The sequence below is a fragment of the Myotis nattereri genome (genome assembly GCF_964212035.1).
Source record: "Myotis nattereri genome assembly, chromosome: 1".
Lineage (NCBI taxonomy): Eukaryota > Metazoa > Chordata > Mammalia > Chiroptera > Vespertilionidae > Myotis > Myotis nattereri.
In genome coordinates this window covers 85,616,356-85,636,848 of record NC_138075.1, presented here as the reverse complement: position 1 = coordinate 85,636,848, position 20,493 = coordinate 85,616,356, and the positions used below count along the sequence as shown (strand labels likewise).

Sequence of the window (20,493 nt, the reverse complement as noted above, 5' to 3'; positions counted from 1 at the left end):
TTTATTCCTGCAGTTATGTGTATCTCTCTGGTATTACTTTCTTTCATCCTGAAGAACTTTCTTTGGCATTTCTTTTAGGGGAAGGCTGCTAGTTATGAATTCTTAGTGTTTTGTTTTGTTTTTCCATCTGAAAATGTCTTTATTTTGCCTTTATGCTATGAAGATGTTTTTGCTGGATATAGAATTCTGGGGTGGCGGGTTTTCTAGAGTTTTAAAGATATTCCACTGTCTTCTGGCCTTTATGGTTTCTTTTTTAAATATATTTTTATTGATTTCAGAGAGGAAGGGAGAAGGAGAGAGAGAAACATCAATAATGAGAGAGAGTCATTGATCAGCTGCTTCCTGCACACCCCATACTGGGATCGAACCCACAACCCAGGCATGCACCCTTGACCAGAAGCGAACCCAGGACCTTTCAGTCTGCCGGCTAGGGCTATGGTTTCTGAATAATAAATCTGCATTCATTTTAATCTTTGTTTTTTTGTGTTGTTTTTCCTCTTGCTGCTTTCAAGATTTTTTGTAGTTTGATTATGATTTGTCTGTGCAAGGTTGTCTTTGCATTTGTTGTATATTTGAGGTTGCTGATTTTCTTGAATCGGTATTTCATCAAATTTGGGGAGTTAGTTCTTCAAATCTATTTTCTGGACCAATTTTTTTTCTCCTTTCTGGGACTCTAGTGGCACAAATGTTACACTTTTTAATATCTTCTCTTAGGTCGCTAACATTCTGTTTCATTTTCCCCCCAATCTTTTTTTCTCTATTCTTCAAATTGGGTAGTTTTTATTGATTTATGTTGAAGTTTCCTGATTGTGTCATCTTCATTCCACTCTTGCGACCATCCAGTGAATCCCCTCCCCACCCCATATTGTATTTGTCATTTCTCAAATTTTCACTTGATTGTTTTTCACACTTTTTATTTCTCTCCTGGAAAATGTCTGTTTTCATTCATTTTAAAAATGTTATTTACCTCATGGAATATAGTTATAATAGCCGATTTAGAGTTCTCTCTGATAATTTTAGCATTTGTGTTGTCTCAATCTTACATCTGTTGACTTTCTTTTTGAGTTGGACAGATCACATTGTACTGATTCATTGTATCTTAAGATATTTTGGATTTTATCCTAGACATTTAGAATATTATATTGTGAGACTCTGGATTTTATAAAAATTCTCTAGAGTATGTTGATTTTTGTTGTGGCATGCAGTCAACCTGGGTAGATTAGACTGCAAGTTCTGTCTTGCCCTCTGTGGGTGATAGGTGGTTTGAATGTCATTGGTTTCAAAACCCTTTGTTAGGATGTTTGGGTCTATTCTGCATGTGTCACTTAGAGTTTAGTCTGGGACTTGGGTGGTAGATTATGTCATAGTTCTGTTGTTAAAGTCATTAGCTCTTTTCTACATATGTGCAGCTGAGAGGTGAGCTTGGGACTTGTGTCAGGGATCTTTTTTGTAGCTTTTTCCTCCCCAAGTTTTCCATTATCATTTGGCTTCCAGAAACCTTTTTTACCTAGTGTTCTAGCCGAAAAGCTGGGGCTCTCTTGGATTTTAGCAACACTTTCTCTTCACTGTCTTCCCTTCTTTCCTCTTGTGCTGTCATACAATTTCTGGGACTGGGACTGCCCTGGAGGTGAAAGTAATGAAAGAAAAGAGAAGAAAATGATAGGATTCCTCTCATGTTTTTTTGACCCACAGGTGTTTCTTTTCTTTATATTTTTGTTTTGTAAAAGATTATTGATTTTTAGAGAGAGAAGGGAGAGGGTGAGAGAAAGATTGATGTGAGAGCATAACATCGATTGGCTGCCTCCTGCACACCCCCTACCAGGGATGGCACCCACAGTCCAGGCATGTGCCCTGACCGGGAATTGAACCAGTAACCTTTCAGTGCACTGAACGACGCCCAACCAACTGAGCAACACCGCTAGGGCATGGGTTCCTTTTCTCTTTTTTTTTTTTAAATGCAACTTTTTTTTTTCAAGTATACCTCACTTTTTTTTTAAATATATTTTATTGATTTTTTTACAGAGAGGAAGGGAGAGAGATAGAGAGTCAGAAACATCGATGAGAGAGAAACATCGATCAGCTGCCTCCTGCACATCTCCCACTGGGGATGTGCCCACAACCCAGGTACATGCCCTTGACCAGAATCGAACCTGGGACCTTTCAGTCCGCAGGCCGACGCTCTATCCACTGAGCCAAACCGGTTTCGGCGGGTTCCTTTTCTTAGTACTTAGTCTTCCTGGGCCTTATATGCTGTGGCACCTCCACTGGACTGTGCATGTGCCACTAACTTTTCTCTGGGGCTTACACTTGGGGCTGGCTTGGGGCCAGGCTGGGAAGAAAAAAAAAACTCCCAGGAATTTGTCCTCTCATCCTCTGGTTTACAGAGGCCCCTTTTCTTGGTCCTTTTAGTTTTTTTGTTTGTGCTCCTACTAGATGGCTTTAGGACTTGGCCTATCCCAAGTCCCAAAACTAGAAACGAAAAGAGGAGAGGAAGAAACACCCTTTAACTCACTTCCATCAAGGATCGTTACTTGTTTTGACTTCCCCAATCCATCTGCTGTTGTTTACTTTTACTATTCAGAGTCCTCAGTTGTTTTTTGTGTTCTGTCCAAGGTTTTTGGTTATAATCTTTGGGAAAGACAGGCTGTAACAAGCTTACTCTAGGACTAGCTCTGAAGTTTACATTTATTTTTTTTGGAGTTACAAAATACAGTTGTTTCAAAATTTGGAAAAATCAAAGTTTAGAGAATGATAATTATCTCTAATTGCACAATCTAGAAGTTAGCCATTTTACCTTTTTGCTCTAGTTTTTTCTCTCATGATAAAACACCATAATGGACCTTTTTTTTCCCTTTTCTTTTACCTAAGTAGTGGCCTGGTGCATGAAATTTGTGCACATTAAAAGGGGATTAATTAGAGGAAATATTTTTAATACTGCTATTTCCCTTTTCTCTATAATAGAAGTGTCAGAGATGAAAGAAAATTAGTAAAATGTATATGAAAACCTTCCTCCTGTCAGAGTCTGGGGCACACCGCGGGACCCAGAGTCAAGTCCCCACCCGCGGGGACTCAAAATCGCGCGAGATCCAGACCCAGCCGGCCTCTCCCTTGTCAGGCCCCGCCGGGCGGGGGGGCGCAGCCTCAGGTCCTGTGGCCTGACACCGGGCAGAGGGCGCATCCTCAGGTCCCCCGTCAAGCCCCGCTGGGTGGGGGGTGCACCCTCAGGTCCCCCAGTGCACCCTCAGGTCCCCCAGCCTGGGGTGGGGGTTGCGGCCTGAGGTCCGTTGGCCCGGCGCCAGGGCGGATGGCACAGCCTGAGGTCCCCGTTAAGCCCTGCCGGGCAGGGGGCACGGCCTGAGGTTCCCCCCACCCGGCACCGGGGCAGGGGGGTGCGCCTTGAGGTCCCCTGTCAAGCCCCACTGGGTGGGGGACACAGCCTGAGATCCCCCATCAAGCCCCGCTGGGTGGGGTGCGCAGAGTGAGATCCCCCGCCAACTCCCTCTGGGCGGGGGCACAGCCTCAGGTTCTCCGTCAAGCCCCGCCTGGTAGGGGGCACAGCCTCAGGTCCCCTGGACAGGGGTGGGGGGAGCAGTCTGAGGTCCCCTGGCCCAGCACCTGGCCGGGGGGTGCATGTTGAGGTCCCCTGTCAAGGCCTGCTGGATGGGGGTGCGTGGCCTGAGGTTCCCTCGTCAAGCCACCCTGGGTGGGGGGAGTAGCCTCTGGTTCCCCGGCCGGGGGGCGTGGCCTGAGGTCCCATGTCAAGCCCCACCGGGTGGGGGGGGTGCAGCCTCAGGTTCCCTGCCCCGGCCCACCGCCACACAACCTCAGGTCCCTGCTGATTGCTCATTAAGGCTCGTTACAGGAACTCAGCCTCCGCTACAGGTGTAGCCATCTTGTGTTATGGAAACCCCATCTCCGCTGTGGGCACCACTATCTTTGTGATGGTGTGGTGGTCAATTTGCATGTTCCCTCTATTAGCTAGAATATTTCTATTAAAGTATATTTGTATCATGGCAAGTCCTTAGTAAGCAGTTTTTTAAAAAATATATATATATATATATTTTATTGATTTTTTACAGAGAGGAAGGGAGAGGGATAGAGAGTTAGAAACATTGATGAGAGAGAAACATCGATCAGCTGCCTCCCGCACAACCCCCATTGGGTATATGCCCACAACCAAGATACATGCCCTTGACTGGAATCGAACCTGGGACCCTTGAGTCCGCAGGCCGACACTCCATCCGCTGAGCCAAACTGGTTAGGGCAGTAAGCAGATTTTAAAAACCTGTGTAATCATGTACGTGTCATATACTTAGTTATGCCTTTATTATTAGATCTGTAGGTTATATCACAGTGAGCACCTTTGTATATACATTATTGCCTGATAACGTATTTTTTGAATTGTTGACTTCAAAATAACATATAAATAAGGGAAAAATCAAAGTTTCCTTTATCTGTTTGAAATAATATTTAATTATTTAGAATTTTAGCCAAATATGTTTGTATAAGATTACCTTCTTTTAACTAATATAAATGGTACTGTTTTTGGTAGAGGACCTTGTGGCTTTTTACTGTTTTGAACTTTAGAGTTGAGTATAGGAAAATCTAATTGAAAATAATTTTACAAGGTTTTATTCCTTGCAAGCATGAATGAATAGGTTAATAACTTTTGATTTTTATCTTTTAAGAGAAATCTTAATGAACATTTAAAAATGATGTTTATATGTGCCCAGAGTGGTAGTTTTATGTTTTGTATCTGCCTCAAGTACATGTTCATACAGAAATAAAGTCTGTACCAAACATACAGAAATAAAATGATTGATTGAATTTACTTTGGTATTTATTTTTTACTTTTGCTATTTTAATATATATTTATTTCGGGGAGGAGGGGAGAGGGAGAGAGAGAGAGAAATATCAATGATGAAAGAGTATCACTGATGGGCTGTTTCCTGCATGCCAAACACTAGGGATCAGGCCTTCAACCCGGGCATATGGCCTGACCGGGAATTGGACGGTGATCTCCTGGTCCATAGGTCGACGCTCAACCACTGAGTCATGCTGGCTAGGACAACTTTTGCTATTTTAATTGGACACTTTTTATATCTTGAAGTCTTTTTGTGTGTGTGCATGTGCATTTGTGTGTACGTGTATACAATGTTAGATTCTTCTTTATTTTCTTTGTGGGGGATTTACTATTCTGTATTTAATTGTAAAGTTTGTTAATCCTGTCATAGTCAGCCAAATTTTATGGAATGAAGTTAAATAATTATCAATTTAGCAAAAATTTAAAGGTAATATCTTTCTAAGTGGCCTAGGAGTGGTGAGATAAATACTCTAAATCAGTGGTTCCAACCTTCCTAATGCCGTGACCCTTTAATACAGTTCGTCATGTTGTGGTGACCCCCAATTTCATTGTTGCAAATTGAACATAATTAAAGCATAGTGATTAATCACAGAAACAATATGTAATTATATATGTGTTTTCCAATGGTCGTAGGCGACCCCTGTGAAAGGGTCGTTTGACCCCCAATGGGGTCGCGACCCACAGGTTGAGAACCGCTGCTCTAAATGCTCCTGGTGGGATTATGCATTAGTATAGCTTCAGAAGTTTGATAATATCTGTCAGACTAAAAATGTACACATAGAAACACTTCTGAGAATCTTTCCTTCATAAACACTGGTGCAGTTGTGCAAAGATACATATTAAAGGGTAGAGCTGCTTGAAGTTCATACAGATAGTTTTAAAAAATTGCTAAAGATATGCACACATTAAGAATTGAAGGAAAAATAATTTCACCAAAACATGGAGAACACTGTTTTGTGTTACTTGTAGCCCGTATGCAGAGAGTTAGAATAATGTATTTGATGTCATATACTAAGATTTCTACTAAATGTAAATTATGGTCTTTTATATTTTAAATGTTGATTAAAATATAGGGGATATTATTGATAACTTAAAAATTCTGCTTTGATAAAACTGTGTTACTCAGGTTTATAATAGCATGTGTTAGACCAGTGATGGCGACCCTTTTGAGCTCAGCGTGTCAGCATTTTGAAAAACCCTAACTTAACTCTGGTGCCATGTCACATATAGAAATTTTTTGATATTTGCAACCATAGTAAAAGAAAGATTTATATTTTTGGTATTTAGTTTATACTAGGGGCCCGGTGCACGAAATTTGTGCACTGGGGGCGGGGGGTGTCCCTCAGCCCAGCCTGCCCCCTCTCACATACTGGGAGCCCTCAGGCGTTGACCCCCATCACCCTCCAATTGCAGGATTGGCTCCTTGCCCAGGCCTGACGCCTCTGACAGACCCAGGCTTCAGGCCTGGGCAAGGGAACCATCATATCCCCCCAGTCCCCGGCTCCGCCCCCCACCCAGGCCTGATGCCTCGGCCAGAGGAGTTGACCCTCATCACCCTCCGATCACCAATCACCGGATCGGCCCCTTGACCAGGCATGAGGCCTCCGGCAGAGGTGTCAGGCCTGGGCAGGGGACCCCCAGCTCCCCGCGGTTGCAGGCTCCGCCCCTGCCCAGGCCTAACGCCTCTGGCCTAGGCGTCCGGCCCGGGCAGCGGGGACCTGCAGTGGCAGCTGCTTTAGGCCCAGGCAAGGGACCCCTAGCTCCCGGGACTGCCAGCTTCGACCGTGCCCAGCTCCCATCGCTGGCTCCACCCCTACTTCCTGCTATCACTGGCCAGGGCGGCAAAGGCGCCTGATTCTCCGATCATGGCTGGGGGGCAGGGCAAAGGCGGCCCCCAGCTCTTAGCTGCCCCCTGGGTTTCCGATCACTGTCAGTGGCAGGGGGCTTCTTCCTGCTTTCCCTTTCACCTCCCTGCATTGTGCCTACATATGCAAATTAGCCGCCATCTTGTTGGCAGTTAACTGCCAATCTTAGTTGGCAGTTAATTTGCATATAGCCCTGATTAGCCAATGAAAAGGGTAGCGCTGTACGCCAATTACCATTTTTCTCTTTTATTAGTGTAGATATTTAAATGCCATTTAACAAAGAAAAATTAACCAAAAAAATGAATTTGCGTGTCACCTCTGACACGGGTGTCATAGGTTTGCCATCACTGTGTTAGACTGTTCATAGGAGGGAGGGGTAGCTAAAATTAATTATTTTAACATTGTGACAAGGTACTTTGCTAAGTGTTTAATGTATATAATTTCATTTAATCTTTATAATATCCATATAAAGTAGGGATTGATAAGATCTTATCCTTTTTTTTGTAAAATTATGTTTTTGCTTTTTAGAAAGTGAGGAAGGGAGAGGGATAGGGAGATAGAAACTTTGATAAGAGAGAAACATCATCGATCTGTTGCCTCTTGCATGCTCTCTACTGGGCATGTGCCCTGACTGGGAATCAAACTAGTGACCTCTTTGTTCATGGGTGGACGCTCAATCACTAAGACACACCAGCGAGGTGATATTATCTTTGTTTTATGAATGAGGAAACAGGACCAGAAAGGTTACATAGCTGTTGTTCTGTGTTTTAACCTGGTCTGTTAAACCCCAAATCAACATTTGTTCCCATAAAATATGAATTGAAGAATGTCCCTGGCCTTCAGAAACTCTTAATGTAAATAAAGAAATAAATTGATACATTAAACAGCGTGGGCACTGTTTTTATGAGGTTTGAGGAACATGAAAGTACCACAACTATTTGGATAGGTTAGGGAGGGTTTTACAGAGCAGTTGATGTTCCAGCTGAGTATTGAATAGGAATTTTTTAAACATGGTTTCAAGTTAATGCTGCTACTTTAAATTGTTTATACCTTGATATTTTCAGCAATGATGAAATCATGTGAATATTGCTAGGAGATTAAAATCAATGTGAGAAATATTACCTAATACACATGCGATCCAATATGAACATGATATGTTATATAGTTTTATCTATTATTTAATGTGATTTTAATGTTAATTTTTTACGAATTCTAGGTATAATATGATTTCTTTTACTGCAGATGTCCTCCTCGCACTTTCTTACCAGCCCTCTGCAAAATTTTTCTTGACGAAAGTGCTCCAGACAATGTGTTGGAGGTAACAGCCCGTGCCATAACATACTACCTGGATGTATCTGCAGAATGCACCCGAAGAATTGTTGGGGTAGATGGAGCTATAAAAGCACTTTGTAATCGTTTGGTTGTGGTAGAACTTAACAACAGGACTAGCAGAGACTTAGCTGAACAATGTGTAAAGGTAAGTCTTAATTTTTTATTGGCCCATTTGAAGATCACTTAAAGAATAAAAAATATATTTTGCTAATGAAATAAAATTCTTTCCTCCATTATCAGTCTTATTTTATTGAGAGTGGTTGAGAACAGTGGAAATCACAGACCTTGTGGATCAAAGGAGATTCCATGTGGTTTGGGAAAAGAAATCTTTGGCTGGTGTTCTAAGTGGTTAGAGCATTGGTCTTGCACTGAAGGGTTGCAGGTTTGATTTTCAGTCCAGGGCACACATTGATTGCAGGTTCAGTCCCTGGTTGCAGGAGGCAACCAGTGGATGTGTCTCTTCCCATCATTGTTTCTCTCTCTCTTCCTCTCCCTCTCTTCCACTCTCTCTTAAATCAATGGAAAAAATATCCACAGGTGAGGATTTAAAAAAAAAAATCTTATCTTTGAAGGAAAATTGCAGGTCACTGGTAATGCTCTTCTTTGCTGCCTCAATGCTCTTCAGTTCTGGTAGCTGCTAATACTTTTGATAGGTTGTCCCTTTTCCCAGCCAAAATGATATTGCACCTGGTAGGAAAATAGTAGAAACCACCAGCACAACAGGTAACATACTGACCACTATTGCCAGTGTCATATGAAATACTTAATATGTATTAATTCATTTAATTGGTTTAAAAAAATTTTTTTTTGGGGGGGGTAGTATTAGTTAATAACATTACATAAATTTCAGATGTACAGCTTTATCCAACTCATTTAATCTTAATGACAATTTTGTATGTGGTTGGTGCCACTCATATATAATTTCTCTTTTAGAGGTGAAAAAATAAATCAAGCATACCGAGATTAAATGACTAGCTGGGGGTGATGCACATAGTGGCAGAGCCAAGATCTGAAGATCACGCATTTGAAGATTAGAAAATCTGGTTCTAGGACCTATGGATTTAACAATTTTGCTGTATTCTTTTAGAATTGGCTGTTCTATTCCTGGTGGGGCTAATTACAAACTCTGGGACTCTAAAAGCATCAGTATTGCGCCTTGACCGTTTTGGCTCAGTGGATAGAGCAATGGCCTGCGGACCGAGGGGTCCCGGGTTCGTTTCCAGTCAAGGGCATGTACCTTGGTTGTGAGCATATCCCCAGTGGGGGAGTGTGCAGGAGGCAGCTGATCGAAGTGTCTCTCATCAATGTTTCTAACTCTCAGTCCATCTCCCTTCCTCACTGTAAAAAGTCAATAAAATATAATAAAACCATCAGTATTGGGTCACTAGTTTATTGGAACTACTTGTGAACACATTTGGATTTTATATGATACTCTTCTTATAATTCCTGTCTTATTCTTTTTATGATTCTTGTTCTAGGTCAGCAGTTTTCAAACTTTTTGTCTCAGGACCCCTTTACAAGTCTTATTGAGGACCCTTGAAGGTCTTTTGTTTATAGAGATTAAATCTATATTTCCCATATTCGATAATGAAATTGATAAGTTTAAAGTATGTTTTTTTGAAGTGCGACCATTTCTTTATTAAATTATACAAAAAGGGGAGGAGAGGGGGGCAGCTGTGGGGCTTGGTCCCAACCCTGGCTCCACCCCGACCTGGCGCTAAGAGAAGGGGATCTGAAGGAGACCCAGGGACCAGGCAGGGTAGGGATGGGCAAGACAGAAGGCTAGGATGCAGAGGTTCCGAAGGAGAAGCTATCGGAGGAGGGGTGGGAGCGAGGGAGGAAGAGAGAAAAAAGAGGGAAGGGGGCAATTAGGGACCAGCTGGGGAGCTCAGATGGGACAGGTCAGGAGGTGGAACAATGGCAAGTGAGAATGGAAGGGCAGTGTCTGGAAAGGTGGACATGAGAAGGCTGGGGAGAAAGAGGGTGGCAGCTCTGATGCAGGGCTAGAGCAAGGAGTCAGGTGAAGAGTGGCTGCACTGAACTGTTCCTGCCCCCATCTCCAGGCCTTGAGGGGCCTCCTTCCCCAGCCCATTGTCAGGGGGCTCATGCCGATGCCCCATTTTCTGTCTTCTGCCGCTTGGGATCAGCTTCATCCTCCTCTTCAGCAGCTCTCTTCAGCGCGGGCCCCTTGTCGTCATCTTCTTCTTCCTCATCTTCTCCTTCCTCCTCTCTGTCCTCAGCGATTTCTTCTTCCTCCTCAGCTCCATTCTCCTCCTCCTCCACCACCACTTTCTTTCACTCTTTCTGGCTCGCCTTCTCCACCTTCTCTTTCTTCTCCTTCAGGTCCTTGGTGCTCAACTCGGCCGCTGCCTCCACGCTCTTCTCCGACATGGTGCCTGGCCGAGGCTGGCGGGGAGCCGGGGTCCCGGGGTGGGAACTGAGGGGCACTGGATGGCGGAAGGTGGCTGAGGCCAGAACCTGGTGCGGTTGCAGTGGCGACAGGCAGTGGTGGCCGCTCAGCAAGCTGGGTCTCTGGAAGAGGCCTAAAGTATTTTTTAATATATCTGAAAATAAACTTATTACATGCTAACATGATTACATTTTTGAAAATAACTATTTCCCAAACAAACAGAAAATTAGAAGAGTAGCATTGTTAATTATTTTTGCAAGTTCCTTTAAAAAATGTCTGGCTTAATAGAGAGAGCCAAATCCTCATATCTACTTCTGCATTTAGTTGGTTGCTTCATGTAACTCTGGAAAAGTCCACTTTATACTCCTGAAAGAATGAGAATGAGAATGAAAAAGACAGTTATCATGGTAGTATTATTATGAAAAAAGTTTTGACTTCAGTGATCCCTCAAAATCATGTCTTTCTCAGACTTTGAGAGCTGCTATTTATAATTGTTAATGTCTTGACTTTCTGCCTTTGTGGCTGTAGATTTATTTCTTTTTCTAGTCTCAGAGGAAGAGGTATCCGTTTTCCTGTTTAGAGCTTTTCTCCCATCTTATTCTCTTTATCACATCACTTCATGTTTCTTCCAGGGCTGGGGTTTTACTCTACTGCTTATACACTGACCTGTGTTTTCAAACTCTTTCTAGTCTCTTACATTCTACTCTCCCTTTCTCTCTGTCCTTTGCAGATTATTCTTACTTACTAATTCACTAGAGGTCTGGTGCACGAAATTTGTGCACAGATAGGGTCCCTAGGCCTGGCCTGTGATCAGGGCCGTGCAGCCGGCCCCACTCCCCACCGCCACCGCCACCAGTCGTCCTCTGTTTGTGGGGCGACTGGCGAGGTGATCGGGGCCCTGCTTGCACCCGCCTTGGCCTGGCACTGCCTGCATCCGCTGCCACTCACCCCCAGTTCCCCATTCCCCATCAGGCGATCGGAGCCTGCCAGCTTGGGAGAGGGACCAAGAGGTTGGTGGGCAGCTCCTGCGGTAAGCGTCTGTCCCCTGGTGGTCAATGCACATCATAGTGACCAGTCGTTCCACCATCTGGTCGATTTGCATATTACACTTTTATGTATATAGATGATCTTCAATGATAGTATTTCCCAAGAACTGATTTTACCTTCTTAAAACTAAACTTTGCCTAGACGGTTTCATCTGTCAGCTTTAGTGCCATTCATATATATATGCCCCTCACATCTTTATCTCTATACCTGACCTCACTCTTGAGTTCTAGACCTCATATTCAAAGGCCTGTTGGATGGTTCCAGCTGAATTCATTATCTTTCATACAGGTGAACTCTTATTCTGATAATTGGCATTAACTTTCACCTAGACACTCAAGACAGAAGTTTTTATTTTACCCTTTTTTTCCACTTCACACATGTAATGATGAAGTCCTTTTCTAGTTTATTTTCTTGTTTGTCCCTGCTCTTAGTGCCTTAGTAAAGCCTTTATCCTCTTTGAATATCAGTGCTTGAATTTTTACAACTGCTACACTCTCCTCATACCCCGTTTCTCAGTTATTAATTGAAATTTTGATCATATTATTTCCCTGCTTAAAACATTTTTCTTACTTTCAGAACAAAGTCTAAATTTCTCATATGCCTGTATGACCTATAGACCCTATTAATTCTTTAGTTCTATCAGAACACCTTACACAAGAACATAATTTAGAAAGTAAAAGTTGATTTTTAATTTTCTGATATTCAGAGTAGGAGTGAGGATGATGAATAATGTAATACTTAGCATTTATTGAAAAAAAATTTTTAAATATGTTTTTATTGATTTCAGAGAGAGAAAGGGAGAGGGAGAGAGAGAAGGAAACATAGATAAGAAAGAAACATCAATCAGCTGCCTCCTGCATGTCCCATACTGGGCATTGAGCCCGAAACCTGGGCATGTACCCTGACTGGGAATCAAACTGGCAACCTCCTGGTACATGGGACGACATTCAACCAACTGAGCACACTGCTGGGCAAAAAAAAAAAAAAGTGTTGTTTTTTTTTTAATGTTTAGAATCTTCACAAACTTTTGAAAATTATTTATAGTTTCTTAGCATGCCATGTAGGTTTCATCACCTAAACCTACATTGCCCAATATGATAGTCATATGAGTATTAAACATTTCAAATGTGGCTACCAAATTTTTTTTACTTTTAGAAAATGTGGTTACTAATAAATGGGGAGGGTACCTTTCATTTTCTGTGATTCTAGGTAATTAAAATTGAACTTACTGTATTTTTTTGTTAATTTTGTTTTACTGCTATAGGTGCTGGAACTGATATGCACTCGTGAGTCAGGAGCAGTCTTCGAGGCTGGTGGTTTGAATTGTGTGCTTACCTTCATTCGTGACAGTGGACACCTGGTTCATAAAGATACCTTGCACTCCGCCATGGCTGTTGTATCAAGACTCTGTGGCAAAATGGAACCTCAAGATTCTTCTTTAGAAATTTGTGTGGAATCTCTGTCTAGTTTATTAAAACATGAAGATCACCAGGTAAGTAAATCACTGTTGTGTACTTTGATTTTAAAAAGTGATTTATAGTGTCCTTTATTTATAACTATGATGGACTGTACAGGTCGTTCCATCTTCTCTTTCTCTCACTTTATATCTCTATATAGTAATAATTTTTTGTTTTGGCAGTGAAACATTTTAAACTAAAAGTAATATGTGTTTGCCCTGGCCATTGTGGCATTGTGGCTCAGTTGGTTGGGTATCGTCAGGTTGCAGGCTCAATCACCACTAGGGGGCATGTAGGAGGAGGCAGCTGATCGATGCTCCACTATTACATTGATGTTTCTCTCCCTTCCTCTCTCTCTAAAAATCAATTTAAAAAATTCTTAAAACTGGTAATGTGTTTATTTCTAAAACTTAAATGTTTTAGAAATATATAATTTTTAAAGCTACACGTGTACTCTAATTTGTTGACTCAGCATAATTTTGTTAACTTAAAATAGTTCTCACTGAAGTAAAATAACACAGGATTTAAAATCTTATATGTGTAAACTTTGGTTGCATTCACATATTTGAGAAGTTAAAAGTTAACTTTTAATGTTTTTTTAACATTCAGATGTTAATTTTTAGTTGATATTTATAGGTTATCTTGGCAAAGTTTTATATCATGTTAGTTAATGTGGAGCTTTTGATGTCTATCTAGGTTCTTTCCATATGTCATTATTAAGCTCAGACAGTGAATTATAGGTACTATTATTCCCATTTTACAGATAAGGGCACCGAGGCCTTGGGCAGTTAAGTAACATTTTCATGTCATATAGTTAGAGTGTGAAGCCAGGATTAAACTCTAGACAGATTGTAAGCTTTAATCTCTTTGCTACAGCTGTCTTTCTTATAGTATCAGTATTGAAATAAGCAGTATTAGCCCTTTTTATTTAGGGGAATTTAAAACTTTTTATTTGTTGATTGATTTGCCGGGGGGGGGGGGGGCGGCGCGGGGAGAGAGAGAAAACAAAACATCCATCTGTCGCGACCCCTTTGACGGTCGAATGACCCTTTCACAGGGGTCGCCTAAGACCATCCTGCATATCAGATATTTACATTATGATGCATAACAGTAGCAACATTACAGTTATGAAGTAGCAACGAAAATAATTTTATGGTTGGGTCACAACATGAGGAGCTGTATTTAAAGGGCCAGAAGGTTGAGAACCACTGCTCTAAGCAATTGAGCTACCCTTCCAGGGCCTAGTGAATTTTATCAATATGCATATTCTTTACATATTAGGTTTCGGATGGAGCTCTGCGATGTTTTGCATCACTAGCTGACCGATTCACCCGTCGTGGTGTTGACCCAGCTCCATTAGCCAAACATGGATTAACTGAAGAGCTCTTATCTCGAATGGCTGCTGCTGGTGGTACCATATCAGGGCCATCATCAGCTTGCAAACCAGGTCGCAGCACCACAGGTGCGCCTTCCACAGCTGCAGATTCCAAATTGAGTAACCAGGTTTCCACAATCGTAAGTCTGCTCTCAACACTTTGCAGAGGCTCTCCAGTAGTAACACACGTAAGAATATTTTTGAAGTATATTTTTAATCTTTCAGAAAAAGTGTTTTTATATAATGTAAATATATTAAACTCTTTTTTCCTCATTCTCTTTCTAGGATCTCCTGAGGTCAGAGCTTCCAGATTCAATTGAGAGTGCATTGCAGGGTGACGAAAGATGTGTGCTTGATACCATGCGTTTGGTTGACCTTCTTTTGGTGCTATTATTTGAAGGACGAAAGGCTTTGCCAAAGTCTAGTGCTGGATCTACAGGCAGAATCCCAGGACTCCGGAGATTGGATAGTTCAGGAGAGCGCTCACATCGGCAGCTTATAGACTGTATTCGAAGTAAAGATACCGATGCCCTTATAGATGCAATTGACACAGGAGGTTGGAAAATCTTTTCTCATATATAAAAAAACAACTAAGCCCTGTCTGGGTGGCTCAGTTGGTTGAGTGTCATCCCATATAACAAAAGGTTGCTAGTTTTATTCCTGGTCAGGATACATAGCTAGGTTTTGGGTTCAATCCCCGGTCAAGATGCTTACAGGAGGCAACTGATCGATGTTTCTCTCTTTCTCCCTCCCTCTCCCTTCTTCTCTCTCTAGAATCAATAAAACATGTCCTTGGGTGAGGATTGAAAAATAAAAAGAAAACTGAGATAAGGACTTACATAGGCATTTTCTAGTTTCTAGATTTTGGACAGTATTTTTAGCAATTGTGCCAGATAATGGCCAGAACCCTTCAATAATCTCTCTTCTCCCCATGTATATAAATATCAGTCTTGTATGTGGTAAGACCTTAGTAAATGCTCCTTCAATGAGTAAACGAAATTTACCCGTTTTATTGCCAGAATGAGATCATTGCCAGAACTAGATCATGCCAATTGTAAGGTGACTTACAGATTGAATTTAGGGCTGTTATATTCTCAAGGTTAACGAATTTGGCCCAAGTCAGTTACTATATATAGTAAATTTTTTAAGTTTGCTTCATGAAGTTATGAATAAAATATAAATTGGTGAAAGATGCTTCATGGTCATCAGACTTGTCTTTTGTGTTCTTTTTAAAACATTTTTAAAAATTAATTTTTAGAGAGAGCGAGAGGAACATCGATTTGTTGTTGCACTTATTTATGCATTCTTGGTTTCTTCTTGTATGCTCCCTGACCCGGGATTGAAACCGCAACCTTGGTGCATCAAGATGTTGCTCTCGCCTTGGCTAGTATGGTTCAGTTGGTTGGTCATCGTCTCAGTCACTGAAAGGTTGCTGGTTCGATTTCTGGACAGAGCACATGACCGGGTTTTGGGCTGGATCCCCAGTGGGGTGTGTGCAGGAGACAGCCAATCAATGCAGCCAATCAGTGTTTCACTCACATTAATGTTTCTCTCTCCCTTCTTCTCTCTCTAAAAATCAGTAAGATTGACAAACACGACACTAACCAACTGAGGTACCTGGCGAGGGCCTATGTTATTTTTATTAAAAATGGGGATTTGTTTCTTTTCCATAGGTATGGCATTAGTTTAGTACCCTATTGAGTTGTGTTATGTATTAATTTTTTTTTTTTCATTTTTGTCTTGTTTATTTTTAAGGGTTAAATCCTTATAAATCTTAAGTGGCTTTTAAAATTTTAGAATATTTTTTCTTAGCAGAATTTATGTTTGCTGATTATTAACTATGTTATAGTTGATCTAAATGTTTAAAATTAGCTTTGTATTTAGTGATTATTAATAATCTTTAAATGGCTCCCACTTTAGAAATATTCAGTATTATTTTGTTGGCTTTTAAAAAATTTATTTTTTCCCCTTCAAACTTCTAGCCTTTGAAGTAAATTTTATGGATGATGTGGGTCAGACTCTGTTAAATTGGGCCTCCGCTTTTGGAACTCAGGAAATGGTAAGCTAACAAATAACAGTTAATGTTTTAAATCAAAGGTAGAAATATTAATAAGGCAACTTTATGATTCTTCATCATTTTACAGGTAGAATTTCTTTGTGAAAGAGGTGCTGATGTTAATAGAGGTCAAAGATCATCATCATTACATTATGCTGCATGTTTTGGAAGACCTCAAGTAGCAAAGGTAAAGTCCAAGTTTTTAAATTATTAATTTAATATTTGACACATATATGATTCCAAAATTAGAATGACATAAAAACTTTTATTCTGTTATGTCATGTTTTCATGCCATCTTTTAAAAAATTTTTTATGTTTATTTTTAATTGATTTCAGAGACGAAGGGAGAGAGATAGAGAGAGAGAAACATCAATGATCTGAGAGAATCATTGATTGGCTGCTTCCTGCATGCCCCCTACTAGGGGGAGGATGGAGCCCACAACCTGGGCATGTGCTCTTGGCTGGAATCGAATCCAGGACCCTTTAGTCCACAGGCTGACACTCTACCTACTGAGCCAAACCAGCTAGGGCTCATGCCATCTTTATTCACTCCATTTCCCCTTGCCCACTATAGATAGGCATTTTTTTTTAAATTTCTTGTTTGTATCTTTTTAACATTTTCAATACAGATAAAAGCAAAAGTATGTATGCTTATTACCACCTTATTTAAAATGTAACATATACACACTGATCTATACTTTTCCTTTTCCCTTTAATAGTATAGTTTGAAAACTTTTCACAAAGTTGGAGAGCTTTTTTATATCTGTATATTTGCTCTGTGGATGTATTGCAAGTTTATTCAGCTACTCACTTAATGCTAAACTCTGGTTGTTTCCAGTTTCTTACTCTTGGCAATGAATAACTTTGTACCAGCATACCTCGGAGATATTGCAATAATGATAGCCATAATCCTTTGGCTGATGGAGAGTCTTGCTTTCCATTTGTAAAAAACACAGTATCTGTGTAGCATAATAAAGCAAAGTGCAATAAAATGAGGAATTCCTGTACATTTTTTTCTGTATTGTGTCTACTTAATAGTAAATCAAATATTCTGTTTGCAGAAGAATCATAGTATATATATATTTTTTTATTTCAGAGAGGAAGGCAGAGGGAGAGAGAGATAGAAACATCAGTGATGAGAGAAAATCACTGATCGGCTGCCTCCTATACACCCCCCACTGGGGATTGAGCCCGCAACTCAGGCATGTGCCCTTGACTGGAATCAAACCTGAGCCAAACCAGCTAGGGCAGAATCATACTATTTTTGACTCTTGATTTACCAAAACAATTTGGAGAGTTCTTTTTACAATTAGGAGAAATTGAGGTTCAAAGAGGTCAAATGGTAAGGATTGAACCAAGTGTTTTCTAGGTCTCTAGAATCTTATTGTGAAGTAATTTTGCATAATGCAGTGTTAGTTGGCAACAAAATTAGGCACACCTGGATTCAGTCTTAGCTCATTAACAAAAAAGGCTGTATGGCCTTGGGCAAGTTTCTTAAGTTTAACTTGGAGTTTTATCAATAAAAAGTATATATACTCCTAGCATGATTATTGTAATAACTAGAGGCCTGGTACACAAAATTCGTGCACTCAGCGGGGGTGAGGGGCGGGAGTGAGGGGCGGGAGTTCTGACAGCTTAGTGGGCCTAAGTCAGTAGTTGGACATCCTTAGCAGTGGCAGGAGAGGCTGTGCTCGACAGCTGTGAGCCCGGCTTCTGGCTGAGCGGTACTCCCCCTGTGGGAGTCCACTGACCACCAGAGGGCAGCTCCTGTGTTGAGCGTCTGCCCCCTGGTGGTCAGTGCACATCATAGCAACTGATCCTTCTGTTCGGTCGATTTGCCTATTACCCTTTTATTATATAAGATTAGAAAAACGAAAAGCACTTAGTATAATAGTTGGCCCATCAAAGATAACTCAAATTGTAGCTGGTTTTATTGTCATTTTTACACTATTAGAAAATTTTTGATGATACCTTAGTTTTTTAACCTGGGAAAAGTGGTCGTTTCAAGCTTGAATTCTGTCAGTTTGAATTAGTTTTTAGAGAGAATGAGGCTTCTAAGGCTGCTAAAAATTTTGGTGAGCCATTTTCTTTTGCCCTTTACTGTTTTAAAGTTATGAGTGGTTGAGAGAGAGAGATGGAGCCAAGTGAATTGTATCTAATCTAACCTATATTGGTAAGCTATAGCTGCTATTACTGACAATGATATAATAGGTAGTACACTAGGCACTTTAACTTTGGCAGCCAGTGTCTTAAGCATTTAACATGTCTTTTTTAATATTCACAGGTTCTTCTATTTTTAATTGATTATAAGATACACCTCCACATTCTTCCCCTACCCCCACATGCATTTTCACATCTCAAATAGAAAATGTTTTGTAATTGTTGGACACAGAAATTGCAGCATAGTTATTATTACCTGTTCATGTAACAAAAATTGTAAAATGGATTTTAGTAACTTGAATGAAAAACCTGTTCTGATAGAAGAATACTCTTAGAATGCTGTATCACTGTGCTTTTATGGCTCAAGTGACAGCATTTTCTGTAGAAACACAAATACAGGAGACTGAGTCAAAGGGTAATTATGAAGAATTGTGCTCAGAATGTGAAGTTACAGAAATTTTCTAAATTTATGTGAAAAAAAATGTGAAAAAAAATCTAAGTTTTAGAACGTTCTTTCAGTAAGTTAAAAAAAAGTTCCAAGCAAAAATAGTACTGTTGCAAAGTTTAATTGACATTTTTTTTTTTCTTAGTAGCACTTAATGATATTTTGAATGATCTATGGCAACTTCAGATTTAATGAAATACTGAATATATTATGATTCTAACCCCAGCCCTTTGGAATTTTTAGCCAGTATTGCATACTTTCCTGATGTGTGTACTATGTATGCACTTATTTGTCAGATTTATCTGTTCATTACATCATAACAAAGTTCAAAAAACTACCTCTGAGGCTGATAGGAAAAATGTGGGTTTTGTTCTCTGTTCAAAGAGCATACAGTCTGCTAGGGAGAGAGTCCAGTGTCCATTAAAAATTGGTGAGCAGGCCCTAGCCAGTTTGGCTCAGTGGATAGAGTGTCGGACCTGTGGACTGAGGGTTTCAGGTTCAGTTCTGGTCAAGGGCACATACCTGGATTGAGGCTAGGTCCCTGGTAGGGAGCATGCAGGTGGCAGCCAATCAATGACTCTCATCATTGATGTTTCTCTCTCTCTCTCTCTCCCTCCCTCCCTCCCTCCCTCCCTCCCTCTCCTTTCCTCTCTGAAAGCAATAAAAATATATTTAAAAAAATATTGAACAGTGTGATTAGTACTTAAGAACTAAATTTTGTAGATCATGCTAGAAGAATTGATTTAACTTGGTTTTTTTTGAACTGATTTAATTGACAGTATGTAGGAAATGATGAAGATGATTTCCATGTCACAAACTGAACCCTAGTAGCTCAGAAATTGGGAGTAGTTTGATAGAGAAGATGACAGATTCATATGTGAACAAACTTAATTTGAGTTGTTAACCAAGTGAAATTAATCTGTACTTTTTTTTCAAGTTATAAATAGACAACTTTTATGGTGATATATGCAAAGACAGATTTGAATTGATATCTGCTTAATTAAATAATTCTGTAAATCTGTAATCTAAAGTATATGGGTACAATCTAATGATTGCAGAGTTGGATAGTAAAGCACTAAAGTGTTGTTATCTTCAAATTAAATACCTTTCTCTTTTAGACTCTATTACGACATGGTGCAAACCCAGATCTGAGAGATGAAGATGGGAAAACTCCATTAGATAAAGCTCGGGAAAGGGGCCATAGTGAAGTAGTGGTTATTCTTCAGTCTCCAGGTGAGTGGTAAAATCTTGCCTGGTAAGCCATTTTGCTATTACTTTTCAGCTTTACTTCCATAGGAGTAGCTTTTTGTAGACATTAACATTATGTAGGTACATTATTTCTATGAAGTGAAATAATTATATACATACACACATTTGATAACCCTTTAACATGGTTCTGTTCTGTGTTCTTAGAGACTATGGCTGTATGATTTCAGAGAGTCCAAATCAAAAGTTTAAGGTGTCTGGAAGTGTCATAAAGAG

General features: G+C 40.4%; 1 protein-coding gene and 1 pseudogene across 2 annotated transcripts in view; one reads left to right on the top strand and one right to left on the bottom strand.

Moving 5' to 3' along the window:
- The window catches only part of HECTD1 (HECT domain E3 ubiquitin protein ligase 1), a 91,695-nt gene that overhangs the window by 14,004 nt on the left and 57,198 nt on the right, over nucleotides 1–20,493 (top strand). Inside the window, exons 3-9 of the mRNA XM_081089700.1 lie at nucleotides 7,972–8,206; nucleotides 12,783–13,010; nucleotides 14,257–14,538; nucleotides 14,636–14,906; nucleotides 16,333–16,409; nucleotides 16,495–16,593; nucleotides 20,130–20,244. Of these exons, the coding sequence (XP_080945826.1) occupies nucleotides 7,972–8,206; nucleotides 12,783–13,010; nucleotides 14,257–14,538; nucleotides 14,636–14,906; nucleotides 16,333–16,409; nucleotides 16,495–16,593; nucleotides 20,130–20,244 (1,307 nt within the window). The remainder of the gene's footprint in view (nucleotides 1–7,971; nucleotides 8,207–12,782; nucleotides 13,011–14,256; nucleotides 14,539–14,635; nucleotides 14,907–16,332; nucleotides 16,410–16,494; nucleotides 16,594–20,129; nucleotides 20,245–20,493) is intronic.
- On the bottom strand, nucleotides 10,068–10,483 carry LOC308518200 (parathymosin-like; annotated as a pseudogene). Its single transcript has one exon. The product of its transcript is annotated as a parathymosin-like (transcript).